Raw genomic sequence first — 20025 nt, forward strand, 5'->3', positions numbered from 1 at the left:
AGGCCATAATATTCCTGGGCTCCAAAATATTTGTTAGGCCGTTGCTATTCGGCACTCTCAGTGCTTGGCCAAAACAGGTTCCCTCCCCAGTCCCAGCCAGTACATGCTGCCTGTATGAGGCCCCACCTGAACAGCCAGCACCAGGCGGATGAGGTCTACCACTACCTCCTCGTTGGCCAGCTCGATGCTGATGAGCGCCAGCAAGCTGTAGAGAGCCTCGTAGTGCTTCTGTATGTTGGTTTCCTCCTTACAGCTCAGGTAGATGTGTCTGTAGAGCTGCTGGGAGTGCTGGAGATGGGGATGGGGTGAGAGCAGGGTGAGGATAGGAGGGGCAGGAGAATGGGAAGACCATCTGAAGGGGGTGGAGAGTTATGCATATGCCCCTCCACCCTCAGGGAGGGGACCCTTTAAAGCAGACCCCAATAGAAGCCAGCACTTGCAGGAGTGCTGTTCAGGGAAGGGTGGGCCCAAGAAGCCAGCAACAAAAGGTGTCACCCAAGTTCGGTTTTAGGACCAGAACACAGTTAGTGGCCCTGGACTGGCTCATAGGGCGTGGTCCCCACTTTGGCCTTGACAGTGAGTACGACCCTGGGGGCCTGAACCCCTGGAGGGGTTGGCTGGTCGTCCTAAGTATACTCAAGGAAGGAGAAGGTAAGCCCAGGGGGGACAGGGGTCAGCAGTGACTTGGGAACCAGGAAACCGGGGTCCACGGGGCCCGGTCCACTGGGGCTCACTGAATCATGAGGTCACACTTGCTAACCTTCTTCATGAAGACAGTATCCTGTCGGGAGCACTTGTCCACTTTCAGCTTCAGCACAGAGATGTCACCAAGGGTACTGGGAGAGGACACGAGGGGCCATTTTAACCCTTGTGTGAGGCCAGTCAGAGCTCACCTGGTATCACTTGGCTCTATCAACGTCACTAGTTGTACCAAAGCTTCCAGGCCTCCTCCAGCCCTGGTTCTGAGCCAAATCTCCACTTTCTCCCAAATTCTCAAGCCCTATGTCCTGCTTACATAGGCCCTTTTTCTTAAATACTGGTCCAGATTATTCTCTTTCTCCCTTTCTTCTCCCCAATACCTCCCCCACCACCCAGTCTCTACTAATAACCCTGCAACCCCTACTTTGTTCCTCCCTGAAAACTTCCTTTAGTACCTGCTCTTTATCTTCCACATCTCCAATCCATCCCCTGCTCCCCCGGGCAGAAAGTGCCCTTCTAGTCTCTGCTCCCATCACAGGACCCCAGGGTTAGTGTCCGTGATCAGCTCCCTGGTGGCTCTCACTGAAAATCTGAATTGCCCTCTCACCTGGATGTGAGACCTTATGAGGAGTTTCCTCCCCCATTCCACACCAGCTGGAGGGGAGACCCCAAGTTCACCTGATAGTAGAGAACTTATGGCGGTTGCCATGACGATCAATGAAACTGATGAGAATCTCTAGAACGAAGAGGCGGATGTCTGCGTCCTCCATGAGGGCGGTGGAGAGAAGGCGGTCAAGGAAGTTGCTGGGCAGGGCTGACATCATGTTGTTGCACTGGAAACCCGTGGACACCTGCCAGGGGGCCCAGGACAGCTGTGCTTAGGAACGCTGGCCCACTCAGGTGCAGTGAGGGGATGGAGCAGCAGTTGACAGAAGCTGCATCTAAAGCCACCATCCTCCCTAGACATCACCCAGCCCAGATACCCCCGTCTTCCATGCTAGGCCCTGGGTGCCTCAAGGCAACTTTCTTGAACATGCCAACATCCACATAGACAACCTGCTCAGTGCAGCTCAGCTCAGCAGACTTGGGGGTGGACTGGAACAGTGTGCAGGGACATTAAGTTGTTAAACACAAGCAAGGGGTGAGCACTACAGGGGGCAGGAGCCAGGGAGCCTCTGCACCTAATGCTTCAGCCCATCAGGGCACAACTGATGAACGCTCACCAAGGAAATAACACTTCATTAAGAGTGTGGACAGTCACAGAGAAACGGAGAGGACTTAAGCTGGGCTGAGGAATCAGAACCCACGCACACGGCAGTAAGCAAAGAGCACGCACAGCATTTGGTTACACCTCTTCTAGCACAGCCGTAACGGGTGTCTTCTGATTTAAGCCAGTGGGCATAAACAGACACATCAAATATGAAGTTGTCAAAGCATTCAAAAGCAACAAGACATATTTAAGTTAGTCCATCTTGCCAAACAATGCCTTTGATGATTCAGCAGGCCCTTGAGGATCGGGCAAAGCCTGGTGGCATAAGCAACAGTGTCCACTGAAGGGGGATGTATCTGATTGGGCCCCAAACTGTCACCTTGGTAAGATACCAGCTACATATTAATGGGTAGAAACTCAGCAAAGAAATAGCAGGAGTTCAAGACCAAGCAGGTAACCAGAGGTGGGCAGTATCAGCATGAAAAGCCTTTATAAAAATGAGCGGCATGAAAGGCTTGGGCTGGGGACAGGGAAGGGAAGGCAGGAGCAGAGTGAGGGCTGTACAGACAGGCCTGGTGAGGTCAGAGACGGGCTGAGGACTGCAGGGAGAAAGGGGTCTGGGGATCTTCCAACTTCAGTCTCAGGAGTGTGAAATCTGGATACACATCAGTTGGAAACTGACACCTACTCTTTTTTTTTTTGGTATCATTAATCTACAATTACAGAAAGAACATTATGTTTACTAGGTTTCCCCCTTCACCAAGTCCCCACTACATACCCCTTCACAGTCACTGTCCATCTGCATAGTAAGATGCTGTAAAATCACTACTTGTCTTCTGTGTTGCACAGCCCTCCCTGTGCCCCCATGCACTATACATGCTAATCGTAATGCCCCCTTTTTTTTTCCCCGCCCTTCTCCCTCCCTTCCCACCCATCCTCATCAGTCCCTTTCCCTTTGGTAACTATTAGTCCATTCTTGGGTTCTGTGATTCTGCTGCTGTTTTGTTCCTTCAGTTTTCCTTTGTTCTTATACTCCACATATGAGTGAAATGATTTGGTACTTGTCCTTCTCCGCTTGGCTTATTTCACTGAGCATAATACCCTCTAGCTCCATCCATGTTGTTGCGAATGGTAGGATCTGTTTTTTTCTTATGGCTGCATAATATTCCATTGTGCGTATGTACCACATCTTCTTTACCCATCCATCTACTGGTGGACATTTAGGTTGCTTCCATATCTTGGCTATTGTAAACAGTGCAGCAATAAACATAGGGGTGCATCTGTCTTTTTAAAACTGGAGTGCTGCATTCTTAGGGTAAATTCCTAGAAGTGGAATTCCTGGGTCAAATGATATTTCTATTTTGAGCATTCTGAGGAACCTCCATACTGCTTTCCACAATGGTTGAACTAGTTTACATTTCCACCAGCAGTGTAGGAGGGTTCCCCTTTCTCCATAACCTCGCCAACATTTGTTGTTGTTTGTCTTTTTGATGATGGTGATCCTTACTGGTGTGAGGTGATATCTCATTGTGGTTTTAATTTGCATTTCTCTGATGATTAGCAATGTGGAGCATCTTTTCATGTGCCTGTTGACCATCTGGATTTCTTCTTTAGAGAACTGTCTATTCAGCTCCTCTGCCCATTTTTTAATTGGATTATTTGCTTTTTGTTTGTTGAGGCATGTGAGCTCTTTATATATTTTGGACGTCAAGCCTTTATCGGATCTGTCATTTACAAATATATTCTCCCATACTGTAGGGTTCCTTTTTGTTCTATTGATGGTGTCTTCTGCTGTACAAAAGTTTTTTAGCTTGATATAGTCCCACTTGTTCATTTTTGCCTTTGTTTCCCTTGCCCTGGGGAGATATGTTCATGGAGAAGTCACTCATGTTTATGTCCATGAGATTTTTGCCTATGTTTTTTTCTAAGAGTTTTATGGTTTCATGACTTACATTCAGGTCTTTAATCCATTTGGAGTTTACTTTTGTGTATGGGGTTAGACAGTGATCCAGTTTCATTCTCTTACATGTAGCTGTCCAGTTTTGCCAGCACCATCTGTTGAAGAGACTGTCATTTCCCCATTGTATGTCCATGGCTCCTTTATCAAATATTAATTGGCCATATATGTTTGGGTTAATGTCTGGAGTCTCTATTCTGTTCCACTGGTCCATGGCTCTGTTCTTGTGCCAGTACCAAATTGTCTTGATTACTGTGGCTTTGTAGTAGAGCTTGAAGTTGGGGAGCGAGATACCCCCACTTTATTCTTCCTTCTCAGGATTGCGTTGGCTATTTGGGGTCTTTGGTGTTTCCATATGAATTTTTGAACTATTTGTTCCAGTTCATTGAAGAATGCTGTTGGTAATTTGATAGGGATTGCATCAAATCTGTATATTGCTTTGGGTAGGATGGCCATTTTGACGATATTAATTATTCCTAGCCAGGAGCATGGGATGAGTTTCCACTTGTTAGTGTCCTCTTTAATTTCTCTTAAGAGTGTCTTGTAGTTTTCAGGGTATAGGTCTTTCACTTCCTTGGTTAGGTTTATTCCTAGGTATTTTATTCTTTTTGATGCTACTGTGAATGGAACTGTTTTCCTGATTTCTCTCTCTATTAGTTCATTGTCAGTGTATAGGAAAGCTACAGATTTCTGTGTGTTAATTTTGTATCCTGCAACTTTGCTGAATTCCAATGTTAGTTCTAGTAGTTTTGCAGTGGAGTCTTTAGGGTTTTTTTATGTACAATATCATGCCATCTGCAAATAGTGACAGTTTGACTTCTTCTTTACCAATCTGGATTCCCTGTATTTCTTTGTTTTGTCTGATTGTCGTGGCTAGGACCTTCCGTACTATGTTAAATAACAGTGGGGAGAGTGGGCATCCCTGTCTGGTTCCCAATCTCAGAGGAAAAGCTTTCAGCCTCTCACTGTTCAGTATGATGTTAGCTGTGGGTTTATCATACATGGCCTTTATTATGTTGAGGTACTTGCCCTCTATGCCCATTTTGTTGAGAGTTTTTATCATGAATCGGTGTTGAATTTTGTTGAATGCTTTTTCAGCATCTATGGAGATGATCATGTGGTTTTTGTCCTTCTTTTTGTTGATGTGCTGGATGATGTTGATGGATTTTCGAATGTTGTACCATCCTTGCATCCCTGGGATGAATCCCACTTGGTCATGGTGTATGATCCTCTTGATGTATTTTTGAATTCGGTTTGCTAATATTTTGTTGAGTATTTTTGCATCTATGTTCATCAGGGATATTGGTCTGTAGTTTTCTTTTTTGGTGGGGTCTTTGCCTGGTTTTGGTATTAGGGTGATGTTGGCTTCATAGAATGAGTTTGGGAGTATTCCCTCCTCTTCTATTTTTTGGAAAACTTTAAGGAGAATGGGTATTATGTCTTCTCTGTATGTCTGATAAAATTCCGAGGTAAATCCATCTGGCCTGGGGGTTTTGTTCTTGGGTAGTTTTTTGATTACCGATTCAATTTCGTTGCTGGTAATTGGTCTGTTTAGATTTTCTGTTTCATTCTTGGTCAGTCTTGGAAGGTTGTATTTTTCTAAGAAGTTGTCCATTTCTTCTAGGTTTTCCAGCTTGTTAGCATACAGGTTTTCATAGTATTCTCTAATAATTCTTTGTATTTCTGTGGGGTCCGTCATGATTTTTCCTCTCTTGTTTCTAATTCTGTTGATGTGTGTTGACTCTCTTTTTCTCTTAATAAATCTGGCTGAGGCTTATCTATTTTGTTTATTTTCTCGAAGAACCAGCTCTTGGTTTCATTGATTTTTGCTATTGTTTTATTCTTCTCAATTTTATTTACTTCTTCTCTGATCTTTATTATGTCCCTCCTTCTGCTGACCTTAGGCCTCATTTGTTCTTCTTTTTCCAATTTCAATAATTGTGACATTAGACTATTCATTTGGGATTGTTCTTCCTTCTTTAAATATGCCTGGATTGCTATATACTTTCCTCTTAAGACTGCTTTTGCTGCGTTCCACAGAAGTTGTGGCTTTGTGTTATTGTTGTCATTTGTTTCCATATATTGCTAGATCTCTATTTTAATTTGGTCATTGATCCATTGATTATTTAGGAGCATGTTGTTAAGCCTCCATGTGTTTGTGAGCCTTTTTGCTTTCTTTGTACAATTTATTTCTAGTTTTATACCTTTGTGGTCTGAAAAGTTGGCTGGTAGGATTTCAATCTTTTTGAATTTACTGAGGTTCTTTTTGTGGCCTAGTATGTGGTCTATTCTGGAGAATGTTCCATATGCTCTTGAGAAGAATGTGTATCCTGTTGCTTTTGGATGTAGAGTTCTATAGATGTCTATTAGTTCCATCTGTTCTAGCGTGTTGTTCAGTGCCTCTATGTCCTTACTTATTTTCTGTCTTGTGGATCTGTCCTTTGGGGTGAGTGGTGTGTTGAAGTCTCCCAAAATGAATGCATTAAAGGAAAAACTGAAGGAACAAAACAGCAGCAGAATTACAGAACCCAAAAATGGACTAACAGGTACCAAAGGGAAAGGAACTGGGGAGGATGGGTGGGCAGGGAGGGATAAGGGGGGGGAAGAAAAAGGGGGGTGTTAAGAGTAGCATGCATGGGGGTGAGGGAGAAAGGGGAGGGTGGGCTGCACAACACAGAGAGGACAAGTAGTGACTCTACCACATTTTGCTAAGCTGATGGACAGTAACCGTAATGTGGTTGTTAGGGGGGACCTGATATAGGGGAGAGCATAGTAAACATAGTATTCTTCAGGTAAGTGTAGATTAAAAATTTAAAAAAAAAAAGAAAGAAAGAAAGAAAAGGGGGATTACTCCTTAACAGGATAAAACTATTGGTAAATCAAAGATCAACGCATGCTTTAAATATCCTTAATGTTGATCACTTAAAGGGTGTCAGATGATCAGCTATGGAGGTACTCTTTTCTGATAATATTCCTTTCTCTTAATTAAAAAAAAAAAAAAAGCAGTTACTGTGTGCTGACCTCCAATGAGTTCTGCACAGTGGTATAGAGGGCATGTCAAAGTGTGGGCAAAGGGTCTGTTTGTTTCTACGCAGAAGATCAAGGCCTAGCTTGGATACCCAGAAAATGAACTAAGATACGATATGAGGAGGAGCTTCCGGCATCAGCACTCTCTGGAGGACTCGTGCCGGGGGATGATCATCAAAAAGCCTCCACAGGGATCCGGACGATGCTGCGGTTGTGGCTGCATCCAGCCCACCGTCTCCTGGACTTGCCATAAGAAGGAGGAGGGAGATGTCTAGGATGGCATGTGCATACAGTGAGACAACGAATTTGACTGGATCTGTACTGTTGGAACTCAACCAGGAGTTGGGAGGGGTGCAAGTTGTAGCACCCCAAAATCTCATGACTATAGACTATCTATGGTTAAAAGAACATATGGGATGTGAACAGATCCCAGAAATGGGCTGCTTTAATTTGTCTGATGGTTCAAGTACAGTTGGACAATATCCATCATATCATAGATAAATTTTCACAAATGCCTAGGGTGCCTAAATGGTTTTCTTGGCTTCACTGGAGATGGCTGGTAATTATAGATTTGCTTTGTTTATGTCACCGTATTCCTATTATGTTAATATGTGTGTGCAAATTAGTTAGTAGTTTAAAACCTATACATACTTAAGGTACTCTACAAGAAGATATGTCAAAGAAATAATCAATCCTCCCAAGTTTCCTTCATATGCTACATCTATAGCTTTTCTTCTTCCTTCCTAATTACAAACCTTAAATAGAATTCGTGCCTCATATCGAATTTACCGAGTATCATAATTCCTCCAGGTGGTAAAGATACCTCGAGACAAGTGCTGGGCATAGAAGCCACAGGGCATAAATCTGCAAAGAAGTAAAAAGCTAACCTTTGCAAACAATATGGCTTCTCTCTCACTTACCAACTTTACATTTCCCTGTATGGCCCCGGAAGATGACTGGTTAGCCAGAGACGGGTAAGATTCCTCAAGGGAGGAACAACCTAAGACAGGCACAGTTGCAGGGGGGCCATCAGGTGAGAATTTGGGGATCAACAGAGGTGAGGCTCAGAACCTCACCCCCCCTGCTTTGAGAGAAATCTTCTGCATCCGTGGATGTCTTGCTGCCCTTGTCTAGCCTGGATTAATACTTAGTCCATAGGCACACACCTGATCATCTTATCATCTATATTTGCCTTCTTACAGCACTAAACTATGTTTTCTACCTTTATCTTGCATCTACCTACCACTTCAGCATTTTATTAAAAATAAAAATAATAATAATAATCATAGGAGAAATGTGGGATCAACATATAAATCAAGTACAAAAATCAAATGAATATTCATATTTGACCTGATGGTTTATAGGTCATATTGCATGATCAAAACCGAAAGTTTCTGTGATGAATGCCCTTGTACTGTTCACCATGTAAGAATTTATTCACTCTGTAAGAATTCGTTCACCATGTAAGAACTTGTTCGTTATGCTTCAGAAGATTGGAGACTGACGAGAATTAGGCTTGAGATGGATTAATGATTGTACATTGAGCATTGACCCCCCTATACTGAATTTTATTGTTGTTAACAACCATTTGATCAATAAATATGAGAGATGCCCTCTCAAAAAAAAAAAAATGAATGCATTGCATTCTGTTTCCTCCTTTAATTCTGTTAGTATTTGTTTCACACATATTGGTGCTCCTATATTGGGCGCATATATGTTTATAATGGTTATATCCTCTTGTTGGACTGAGCCCTTTATCATTATGTAATGTCCTTCTTTATCTCTTGTTACTTTCTTTATTTTGAAGTCTATTTTGTCTGATACTAGTATTGCAACACCTGCTTTTTTCTCACTGTTGTTTGCATGAAATATCTTTCTCCAACCCTTGACTTTTAATCTGTGCATGTCTTTGGGTTTGAGGTGAGTCTCTTGTAAGCAGCATACAGATGGGTCTTGCTTTTTTATCCATTTTATTACTCAGTGTCTTTTGAATGGTGCATTCAGTCCATTTACATTTAGGGTGATTATTGAAAGATATGTACTTATTGCCATTGCAGGCTTTAGATTTGTGGTTACCAAAAGTTCAAGGTTAGCTTGTTTATTACCTTACTGTCTGACCTCACTCGCTTATTGAGCTGTTATAAACAGTCTGTTGATTATTTCTTTCCCTTCTTTTTCCTCCTCCTTCATTCTTCATATGTTGGGTGTTTTGTTCTGTGCTCTTTTTAGGAGTGCTCCCATCTAGAGCAGTCCCTGTAAGATGTCCTGTAGAGGTGGTTTGTGGGGGCAAATTCCCTCAACTTTTGCTTGTCTGGGAATTGTTTAATCCCTCCTTCATATTTAAATGATAGTTGTGCTGGATACAGTATCCTTGGTTCAAGGCCCTTCTGTTTCATTGCATTAAATATATCATGTCATTCTCTTCTGGCCTGTAAGGTTTCTGTTGAGAAGTGTGATGATAGCCTGATGGGTTTTCCTTTGTAGGTGACCTTTTTACTCTCTCTGGCTGCCTTTAATACTCTGTCCCTGTCCTTGATCTTTGCCATTTTAATTATTATGTGTCTTGGTGTTGACCTCTTTGGATCCTGTCTCTCGGGAGTTCTGTGTGCCTCCATAGTCTGAGCAACTATTTCCTCCCCCAGTTTGGGGAAGTTCTCAGCAACTATTTCTTCAAAGACACTTTCTATCCCTTTTTCTCTCACTTCTTCCTCTGGTACCCCTATTATGTGGATATTGTTCCTTTTGGATTGGTCACACAGTTCTCTTAATATTGTTTCATTCCTGGAGACCCTTTTATCTCTCTCTGCATCAGCTTCTATGCGTTCCTGTTCTCTGGTTTCTATTCCATCAATGGCCTCTTGCATCTTATCCATTCTGCTTATAAATCCTTCCAGAGTTTGTTTCACTTCTGTAATCTCCCTCTGGACATCTGTTATTTCCCTCTGGACATCTGTAATCTCCCTCCAGACTTCATCCCTTAGCTCTTGCATATTTCTCTGCAGCTCTGTCAGCATGTTTATGATTTTTATTTTGAATTATTTTTCAGGGAGACTGGTTAGGTCTGCCTCTGCAGATCCTTTCTCAGGTGTAACTATCTTGGACTGGACCAGATTTTTTTGCCTTTTCATGGTGATCGCAGTGGTTGTAGGCAGGTTGCGGGTGTGTCAGCTGGGAGAAGAAAGTCCTTTCCTACTTGCTGGATGCCTTGCCCTTCTCCACTGCCTGTGACAGCTACCTGCACTCCTGGAGCAGCCACTGGGTTAATCTCCTAAGCTGCTGTGGGCAGGGTGTCCGTTAGAGCAGTGCAGAGCCCTGCAGGGAGTGGCAGGCATGCCATGTGTGCTCCTCTATGCTAGTGGCGACCCTGCCGGGCAGCTATGTGGCAGCAGCAGCCTTTGGGTCTGGCCCGGGTGGCTGTGTGTTGGGCTGGGATTCTGGTCAGCTCCTGGGAGCGCGCCTGCTCCCTCTGGCTCTGCTGCCCGTGCGCATGGGGCTTTCCCGCGCAGGCTTCTACCGGGCTCTGGCTTCACTGCCGCCGGTGTGTGCGAGCTGCGCCGAGGTTGTTTGGTCGCGCGGCTGTGGGCTAGCCCTGCAGCACACGGATCTGCTGCTGGTTCCTTCCAGCGCTTCCACCCCCGGTGCACGCTCCCACTCTCCTGCTACTGGGCCTGTGTGTCGGGGTCTGTGCCAGTTGGAGGAATGACTGGCAGGCTGCCTTGTCCTGTGAGGGGCTTCAGAGCTGCACTGCCTCCGTTTAGGGCGCCTAAGTTTCCCCGGTATTCCCAGCTGCCAGGACAACTTCATTCAGCTGTGGGGTCCCTGTCTCTTTAAGACTTGCAGAAAGCACTCACTTTTCTTTTGTCTCAGGGGGTGCCAGTTGTGGGGACCTGCCCACAGTTTTTGCTTTTCTGTTTCTCTAATATCCAGCACCCCGTGCACCTTGTGTCTGTGTTCCGGGTGCGGATTTCTAGAGCTGGTTGTTTAGCGGTCCTGGGCTTTCACTCCCTCCCTGTTCCGACTCCTTTCTTTCCACTGGGTTTTGGGGTGGGGGAGCGTTCAGGTCCCGCCTGGCCAGGCTTGTATCTTACCCCCTTCATGTGATGCTGAGTTCTCGCAGATGTAGATGTATCCTGGCTGTTGTACTGCATCCACTGGTGTCTCTTTTAGGAATAGTTGTATTTATTGTATTTTCATAAATATATATGTTTTGGGGAGGAGATTTCCTCTGAACTACTCATGCCGCCATCTTCCCGTGATCCTCTAACACCTACTCTTTAACAAGGAGCATTTCTAGAAAACTGTTCTTGTGGCTGTATATATGACAGGTGAGCAGATGGAGGTAAGAACAACTATGAGGATAATGCAGTTGTGAGATGCCCAGCACGTAGGCAGGGCTTATGCATAAGCACACCTGGGGAGCTTGTTCCCAGTACAGGTTCCCCGACCCCACTCAGCCTGTCAGCTCACAGTCTCTAGGGAGTCTATATGTTTCAGCAAGTCAGTCATAGGAATGGTATTCGAGAACAATAAATCTAGACTGAGTGATGGCTGCAAAGACATAAAGAAGAGGAATGGAAAACACTGATGAAGGAGAGATGGTGGCTGGGAGACTGAGGCAGGCACAAATGCCAAGGGGAAAGAGATGGAAGGGGCTGGGAAGGTACTTGGAGGGGAAAAAGGCAGGAACCAAGAGATTCCATCTCAATACAGAGATAATGTTTGAGTGACCAAGCTATCAGTTGCTGATAAGGAACTTCTGTGAAAATTAAGAACAGGTATCCTTGTCTGGAGGACCCACCCCTATGGGTACCCAGCCTGGCTAGTGAGTGGAACACTGGCTGAATTTCAGTCCCCTACTCTTTGGGCATATTTGGGTAGTGTGCAACCTGCACAACTGGATGCAGTAACCTTCTCTTGGTCTCTTGGAAGGAGCTGCCTCCTGCAGAAGCAGAGCAGAATGGGGATAGGAAGGGCTCACCTGAAGGAGGGATTTCAGCAGCATAATCTGGGTCAGTCGGTTCCTGTTCTCCCTGTAGACCAGAGACAAAAATACTCACCAGGAGGGTGATTTGGGCAGAGAGCCCACACTTGCCTACCCAGCTCCCCTGATTACATTCTCCATGAGACATATATTGGTGGGTTACCCAGGACAGTGACTTCCAGAGCCAAGGAGCAGAGAATTAACGGCTCCCTCCAAGGTGGCAGATAATTCCTGGTGGGGGCAACTTGAGAAATTGTGGGATCCAAGCACACCACTAAAGGCTGGTGAGGGATTTGAGAGTAGAACAAGGGGGGCAAGGTCTGACCAGGAAAGCTTGGGTGGAGGAAGGGGAGAGCTGGGAAACATGGAAAGGTAAGCCGGGGTGGAATCTGGACTGGGAGAGGAAGAAGGGGGTAAGGCCAGGACTTACCCTGTTTTCCCCATCTCCACAGGGTGGTGCAGGGAAGGCAGAGGGACCTTGCTCATGATGAAGAGGATCACCTCGGAGCGCTGGTAAGTGGGCAACGTGCTAGCAAAGGAGCCTGTGGGGACAGGGGGAGGTGTTGGCCCAGGAGGGGCCCACAGCCTCAATCAGTGGGAGAAAGCCAGCCAGCTCCGCAGCCTCTCCCAGACTGCGGTTCCTTCCTTGCTTCTCCCGAGGGGTAGACACTGCTTCTGGGCCACTCCAGGGGCTCTGGCACAGGGAGGCTGTCAAAGTGAGAGCGCCCCCCACACCCGTGGGGCGGCTCAGTGGTTCCCTCCCCCACATCCACGTGCATATCCACGGCCTTCTCCTCTTTTTTTCTCTTTCCTGCCTTTTCTCTTCCTGCCTCCCCACCTTGCCTCCAATTGCCCCAACGTGGAAGCACCAGGCAGGCCGGATGGGGTGTGGGGTGCAGGAAGAGCTCGCCTCTCTTAGCCCGAAGTCCAGGCTGAGAAACCCGTGGAGACTGTTCTGGGCTCACTCAAGCCCAGCCCAGGACAGTGGATCCCATTGTCCCCGATCCATGAATAACGTCTGTTCCACAGCATTCCTGCCACACCCGGATGATGACTTTGAGGGGCAGCCCTGCGCCCCGCCCCTGGCCCCACCTATCGTCTTGATGACGGCCTCCTGGAACATGCACTCTTCGTGCTCCTTGATGATCTTGGTGCCGAGGGTTACCGCACCGTCGTAGCTCCCGGTCAGGGCGTAGTCGATGCTGAGCCGCAGCTGCCGCAGCAGAGTGTTGAACATCTCCAGCACCGTGGGCCCTGGGCGCGGTGGGGTGGGAGACCCAACATCCAGTCCTGGTACCCGGGCTCACTCTCCCCCGCTCTGCCTTACAGGGCAGGCTTGGGCCCGCTTCAGCCAGGGGCCGCCTCGGCCCCCCACCGTTCACTGCCCTTTCCTGGAAAGGGAGGCAGCCTCCTGCCACGGGTGGTTCTTTATCCCTGGGGGATTCCTAGCCCCCACCCCGTCCCTCAGCGCCCCTCACCAACAGAGCCGGTGGCAGCGATGACGGCAGCCTCGGACAGGACCTCCACGATGCCCGCCCGCACCGTGGCCGCGCTGCGGCTGTTGGCGTCCAGGTGGCTCAGGAGCTGCTGGATAACCAGGTGGGAGTGCTGCGGCTGGGGGGAGGAAGACGTGCTGGTCCCCAAACAGCCACCCCCGCGGGGCCTCGGAGCCCGGGCAGCTCTTGGCTGGGACCCACAGGCCATGGGCACTGGAGGCAGTGCCCAGTTACCCTAGCTCTTTTTAAGAATCCCCCAACCCCACCTTTTTGTCTGACAAGGAACAGAGCCGCAGTGAACACCTCATTTCTACATTTTTCCTGGATCCTTTCACTCCAAATGCGTCAAAAATCACCTTTAAAATACTGCCTTCCTTTTCATTTTTTCCAGGTACCAGGTCTTCTCAGTAAGGGCCAAGAGAGGCCACAGGGTTTATAGTCCAGTGGCTGCTCAGAATGCAGCCCATTTACACTGAGGTAAGTGCAAAAATTGAGAGTAGGTGTTTAGTAAGCGATTCGATGATACTGTGGTGGCCGGACGTGGTCTGTGGGCATGTATTTGGCATGACTTTTTCATTTGCTGTTTCTAGGAGTTCTTTCTAATTGTATTTTACCAAGTACTGGTCTGTGCTGTATTGGAAATAAAACTAAACTGGTCCTTCTCCACTGCTAAGTTGAGCAGCCCTGGTGTAGACAACTAGGGGCTTAGGAGAAGTCACAGAGGACCGCTGGCTTTCCCCTTCAGTGTGCTGTCCTGCCCCCTCACGGGCCCTTGGCTGGGGGTCTAGCTGGACGTGGGGAGCCACTGTACCTGAATTGAGTACATGATGATTTTAAAGCAACGGATGGCAAACACCTTTGGTTCCCAGAGAGTATGATTATCCAGATGGCTGTGAGGGAGAAAATGAGGGAGAACAGCTGTGAAATGTAAAGTGATGCTAGGGAAGAGAGACCCCACCCTCACATTGCTCCCAGGTAAGTGAGGAAGGGTTTACAGGTGCAGGTGAGAGAAGGGAATCAGGAGGGCAGCCCCCAGCGCAAGCTGGAGGGAGGTCAAGGCACAGGCTTCACAGCTGTGGACTGAGGAATCAAGCCGGGCACCTTCCTTCAGCTTCGGGGGCCCTCCTACCAACAACTCTCACCAAAACTGCACCTGTCCACTGTGTGGTAGCCCTGGAAGCCCACACCATTGCTGTCACAGCGCAGGGAACACAGGCACAGAGAAGGGACTGCCTTAGCCATGACTCAACAATCAGAACACCTTCCCTTCTGAGTCAGCAAGGAGGTGCCAGGCCCTGGAACAGTTTGCTGAAGGCTGCGGAGGATGGGGTGGTGGGGGGCACTCACATGAGAACAGGCTTAATGGCATTTTTTATGTTGCCAAAGGCAGCCCGGCCCAGCAGTTCCCGAAGGCACCTCTCAGCCAACTCCGCCGGGTTCTCCTTTTCCTTCTCTGGTGCTTGGAGGGGCGAAGGAGAGCGGCTGTGGGAACACGAAGTCAAGTGGGTAAAGGACAGGATCCAGGCTGGGAGTCAGGCCTTGTGCATGTCCCCGTTGCTGTGTTGCATCCGTACAAATAATGAGAGTAGGCCAGGCGGGAATTTGACGTAGACTGCATTAGTTAATGGGGGAGACATCACGGCTGTCAGAAATTAAATGGGGTAAAAAAGCCCAGAGGGGAGGAAGACTGTGGGAGAAAGGATAAAGTTCTTTTTCTGGAAATCATTAAAGATAAGCCCGATGAGAATCCACGGGAAGGCTAGATGCTTGCACACCACGGGCCTGGTGAGGCACAGACCACAAGTGTCGCCATGCTCCTAAGACCTCAGAGGGAGAGACGGGGTCTGAAGAGGCAGGCAGAGTGAAAGAAAGTGGGAGAGAGGAGGGAGAGGAAAAAGAGGGAGGGGGCGAAGAAAGGCACGGCGGTTGGCTCAGGTGTGATTCAGTGGTACCCGAATCACAGTGGCGTGGGCTCGGATGAGGACAGAAGGAGCCCCAGGACTCCTGGCCCTGAGACCACCAGAGACCCTTGGCAGATTGTTGGTGAGGTGCGGTTCCAGAAGCAGCCACCAGAGGGCACACTTCCTGGTCCAGCAGCAATGGCTCAACTGACAGGGGACGCACGTTCATCCAGCGTCTAGCGCAGCCAAGGTGGGCGGCCACATGGATTTTTCCCTCCATCCCACTTCACAGAGGGGAAGAGCAAGGGGCATGGACAGGACAACCCCCCTTCTGGGGGCTCTCAGATTAAATCCCAATGTCTGTAACTCCTGTCAAGTGGCTGTGGGCTGGTCAAGCAGGCATGTTCTAAGAGCCTGAAGTACCATTAGGAAGTGAGGAGGGAAGGAAGGTCAGGGAGGGAAAGTCCTCAGTAACTGGAGCTTCAAAAGGCATCTGAAAACCTCCTTGGCCCGTTGCTTCCAGAGAGACAGAGGTGACCTGGCCCTTTGCACTCTCAGTCCCAGAAGCCCACACCATTACTGTCCTTCCTTCCTGAGCCCAGACCTCAAGGGGGACAGCAGGCTGCAGAGGCCAGACCCAAGGCTCCCAGGAAGCCAGCCTTGGGATCGCTGCAGAACAAGCCACAGAGGCCAAGACCCCTGGCTTGGTAGCTGGGTTTTACCAGCTAGCCCCAGCCGTGTGGTACCCAAGCAGCCTGGGCGGGTACCAGGAGGGCTGCACCCCTCTCCTGCTTACCTCTCCGCCTCCTCTACGTGCTGCAGATTGAAAAGCAGTGAGGGAACAATCTTGTCCATGTGCTGTGGGTCCCAGATATTGGCCTGCAATTCGTCATTCACTGTCTTCCTCACCACTCCTTGTAGACCTTTGATGCCCGACATTCGGATTCTGTAAGGAAAAGGGTGAAATGAGGTCAGGAACAACTCAGGCCCTGAGAAGTCCAGCTTCTGTGGCAAGGAGAACAGCATGGCATGGGGGTGAGGGATGCATTCTTCCATCAAAAGGCAGAATGCAGCTCACCTTCTGTACCTCCTGACTGCTGGCTTCTTGTGCTGGTAGATATGAGCCCAGGAAGCCATGACTTCTGGCTCACCTCAGAAGAGTCCCAGACCCTCCTTGACCTGTGCCACCGGGGCTTCATCCCTAGGGTGCCAGTGCTCCAGACTCCTTCTTGTTAGTACCTAGTTGGGTTTGCAACAGTTTGAGCCCAAGGTTATAAAAGCTCAAAGTGCGGCCACCAGCTGATGAGGCAGAACCCAGGGCTGTGAGCAGTCTATGGGGGTAGGGGATCTGGAAGGAGAGGCACAAGCTGCCAGACTCTCTGGCCACGGAGGCATTGCAGCTGGGGCTAAGCTGGCTGAGTAACTGGAGGGGATGCCTTTCACCCCCGCTGCCCCAGGCTCCGCTGCACTACCCCAGGGTCCCTGCAGGAGGGGCCTTCTTTACTGGCCATGTAATGCAGCCTGAAGTCCCTTTTTGTTTTTCAGAATTTTAATAAATTTTTTCTTCTTATTATAAAATGATACATGCTAAATACAGAAAAGCATAAAGAAAATTTAACCCTCAAACATAACCATTGTTGGCATTCTGGTGTCTTTCCTTTCTTCTGCACATGCTGTACAGCAGGATGAAGAATCTACTGCCTACATAATTTATATTGGCTTTTTTCTCCATAACATTCTATCATAAGCATCTTCCTGTATCATAAATCAAATGCATGATGTATTGTCTTAAGAACTTTCTAAACCAGTCCCCTATCAATCATTTAAGTTAATTCTAAACTTTTTGCTACTATAATAGTGCTACAATGGACATCACCATATAAAATATTTTACTGCATTTCAAATCATTGGCAGGAGTGGAATTACCCAAAAGGTAAGAAAAGAAAGTCTCCCAATATTGGCCAATTACTCTCCCCTCCCCCAGCCTGCAAGCCACACCAGCAGCGGGGACCGCATTTTGAGCATCTGTTCTGGTTGTGTGGCTCTGAAAAACTTTCACATCTCGTAGCTATTTCAGCTCATATCCTTTTGACAGATATTGAAGTTGAGCAGTTTCTCTAACTGTTTAGTTGCTATTTGTATTTTCAGCTTCAGTTTGGAGTGTGGTTACCAGGGAGCTACCCTGGGTCTCACCTGGTGACCAGAACTTAGTGGTGGGAGCCGCCTAACAGCACTGGGTCAGGAGCAGTTAGGGTCAGGCCGATGGGCTAGGATTTCCCAGGGAATCACAGCTGCTCTGTTCCTGACCCTGAGTCAGGACCCTGAGCCAGAGGCTGTCCAGACTTGTGAATGAAGTAACTGGAATACAATTCCACTAACTATTCTTGGCCCTGGGTTAAAAGGCACTGCCTAATGCACAATGGAAATATATCCCAAACATGCTGGACTCCTATGTCCCATCCAAGAGAGCCTGGCTGGCAAGAAACCAGGCTTGGTGGGTGAAAAATTTGATATCCAGAGCTTCCTTATATGTCAATGTGAATTAATTTTCTTTACTCCCTCAATCTCCCCATAATACCTTCCACGTATGTACACATTTCATTCCATGCTATCCAGAACAGATTGAGCCTTTCAAAATAAACTCTGAGAGATCAGACATGGTGAGAGGCTGGGTCCTCTTATACTGCTCCTTGTAATGGACTCAGTGGGGGCCTCCCCAAGTGCCAGGGACCTGGGGAGTTGCTGAGCACAAGAGGACCACACACACATGGATGTGCCTGCACACTTGCACCTAATTACAAAACCCATGGGTGGCTCTTGGTAAGGTGCTCTGGGCTCTGCCCAGGGTGTGAGTGAACAATGGGGAGATCTCAGGGAAAAGGGGTTCAGGGAGGGCCTGGGAGAGAGAGACAAACTGAGGACGGAGGTCTGATACCTGGGCACCTTGCACCCTGCAGGCGTTCCTTTCATGGATGTCAAGTGCCAATCTGTGGGTACTGCCCGGGTGCCAGGACCTCAGCACCCCTCCTCCTGCTGTGCAGTACACTCCCAACAGTCAGGAACCGGTGCTGAGCACATCTGCTTCTGTACCTTGGCCGCCTCCCACTGTGCAGTGTGTGTGTAGTGGTGCAAGGAGGGTCCCCTCGGCTCTCCCTCCTGGAAATTTAGTGCTGCCCCAGTGATCAGCACCTGTTACAGCCCCACATGGTTGCAGTCCTTCGCCTTCCCCAGCACCTGCTCCTGGATGTGCTCCCACTGCTCCAGCCCCTTCGGTCTCTTCGAAGCTATTTTGGTGTGGGGTGGCCACTCAGGGGCTCCTGCTGTGGAGAGGACAGGAGCTCCTTCCTCCTGGGACCCCCACTGCCCTCCTCAGAGGCACTGGGGCGGCACAAGTCCAGGGAGCCCATGGCTGCTTCACGAGAGGGGAGGTGGGGAGGTCAGGCACTGCCGACCACTCATGCAGGGACCTGCCCCAGAGTTGTTCCACAGGCTTGGAAGCTTTGTGAACCTGCAACGTGGGGATGGAGGGATTCACTTCCTGTTCCTCCCACTAGACTTGGCTGTGGTGAGCAAGCTGCTATTAGGGGCACACAGGGCTCCCTGGACCTGCTACTGCACAGAACGTGGTGCTCAGGCCCCTCCTAGGTGATGAAGGAAGGAGCCATGAGTGGAGTTCTGGAACAAACAGAGGATGGGTCTACTATGGGCACCCTGGCCACATGACAATGGCAGCCTCCAACTTCTTCCCTCTGTGACTCCTGCAGCTTCAGAGAAGGTGAGTGGGTGTGTGGAGCTGTCTGGGACAAGGTGGCATTGACAAGGGCCCATTTGAGGAAGGGCTTGCAGGAAGTGAAGGAGTGAGCTAGACAAAGCCATAGAGGAAGCATTCCAGGTGCAGGAACAGGCTGTGCAAAGGCCCTGTGTCAGGACTGTCCCTGGTGTGTGTGCAGGGCAGCAAGGAGGCCTGTGTGGCTGAGGAGACTGGGTGAGAGAGTGGAAGAGATGAAGTCAGGAGGTCAGCAGGGTCAGCCAGTGTGAGGACTTAGGCTTCTTATTGGTGGGTGTATATTTTGATGGATAATGGTGAGGGTGTGTTTCTGGGGGGTATAAATGCAGGTACTTTTGAACAAAAGAGTACAAGTGTGTTCATATGTGTGTGTTGTCACTGTCTCTCAGGTTGGGCTCATAGGACCATTACCCTCCATCTTGCCCTGTCTTAGGCCCCAGAGGCTTTTCCTTTAGAAAGCACCTGCTGGGAGGCTGGCTCTGCCCGCTTGCCCACCTACGTCCCACCAGGTGCCTCTTTCATTTCCACCAGCAGCATCAGAGCAGAGGTAAATGCCAGTGAAATCAGACATGCAATCCGGGCTGGGGACTCCAAGACCCACCGATGCCTCTGTCATGAGCTGAGCAGGCCCTTCTCAGCTTGCCTTCCCCTACTCACTTAGTCTTGATTTCCAAGTCATCGTGACTGGAGTGGCACATTTCACTGAAGCGTGACACAAAGAAGTCGTAGCTCCGGTGATAGGATGGGGTGTCCTCCTCGATGTTGGCGAACTTCACAAACTACCCGGGAGGAGAGAGAGATGAACGCCTGAGAGGGAACCCTCTGTGCTCGTCACCATGGGGCTCTGGGACTTGCATCCCCAGGCACCCAGCCATAGCAAAGCCACGGACATACACCTCCCGGAACCACCCACCGTGGGACCAACTCTTGTCCCCTTCCTGGAGCACACCCGGTCTGCATGTCTGTG

General features: G+C 48.6%; 1 protein-coding gene across 4 annotated transcripts in view; it reads right to left on the reverse strand.

The window, feature by feature from the left end:
• The window catches only part of EFR3B (EFR3 homolog B), an 88042-nt gene that overhangs the window by 13828 nt on the left and 54189 nt on the right, over positions 1 to 20025 (reverse strand). The window contains exons 5-15 of one of the 4 annotated variants that reach the window (XM_017651236.3): positions 19716 to 19837; positions 16068 to 16217; positions 14718 to 14852; positions 14182 to 14260; positions 13353 to 13488; positions 12967 to 13128; positions 12305 to 12416; positions 11872 to 11923; positions 1378 to 1550; positions 761 to 836; positions 127 to 288 (exon numbers count right to left, since the gene is read on the reverse strand). In XM_017651236.3, coding sequence (XP_017506725.1) covers positions 127 to 288; positions 761 to 836; positions 1378 to 1550; positions 11872 to 11923; positions 12305 to 12416; positions 12967 to 13128; positions 13353 to 13488; positions 14182 to 14260; positions 14718 to 14852; positions 16068 to 16217; positions 19716 to 19837 — 1359 coding nt within the window. Of the gene's footprint in view, positions 1 to 126; positions 289 to 760; positions 837 to 1377; positions 1551 to 11871; positions 11924 to 12304; positions 12417 to 12966; positions 13129 to 13352; positions 13489 to 14181; positions 14261 to 14717; positions 14853 to 16067; positions 16218 to 16349; positions 16504 to 19715; positions 19838 to 20025 lie in introns of those variants that run through there. The other 3 variants (XM_017651238.3, XM_017651237.3, XM_017651240.3) reach the window with 3 other exon arrangements.

Source organism: Manis javanica, chromosome 1 (genome assembly GCF_040802235.1).
Source record: "Manis javanica isolate MJ-LG chromosome 1, MJ_LKY, whole genome shotgun sequence".
NCBI lineage: Eukaryota > Metazoa > Chordata > Mammalia > Pholidota > Manidae > Manis > Manis javanica.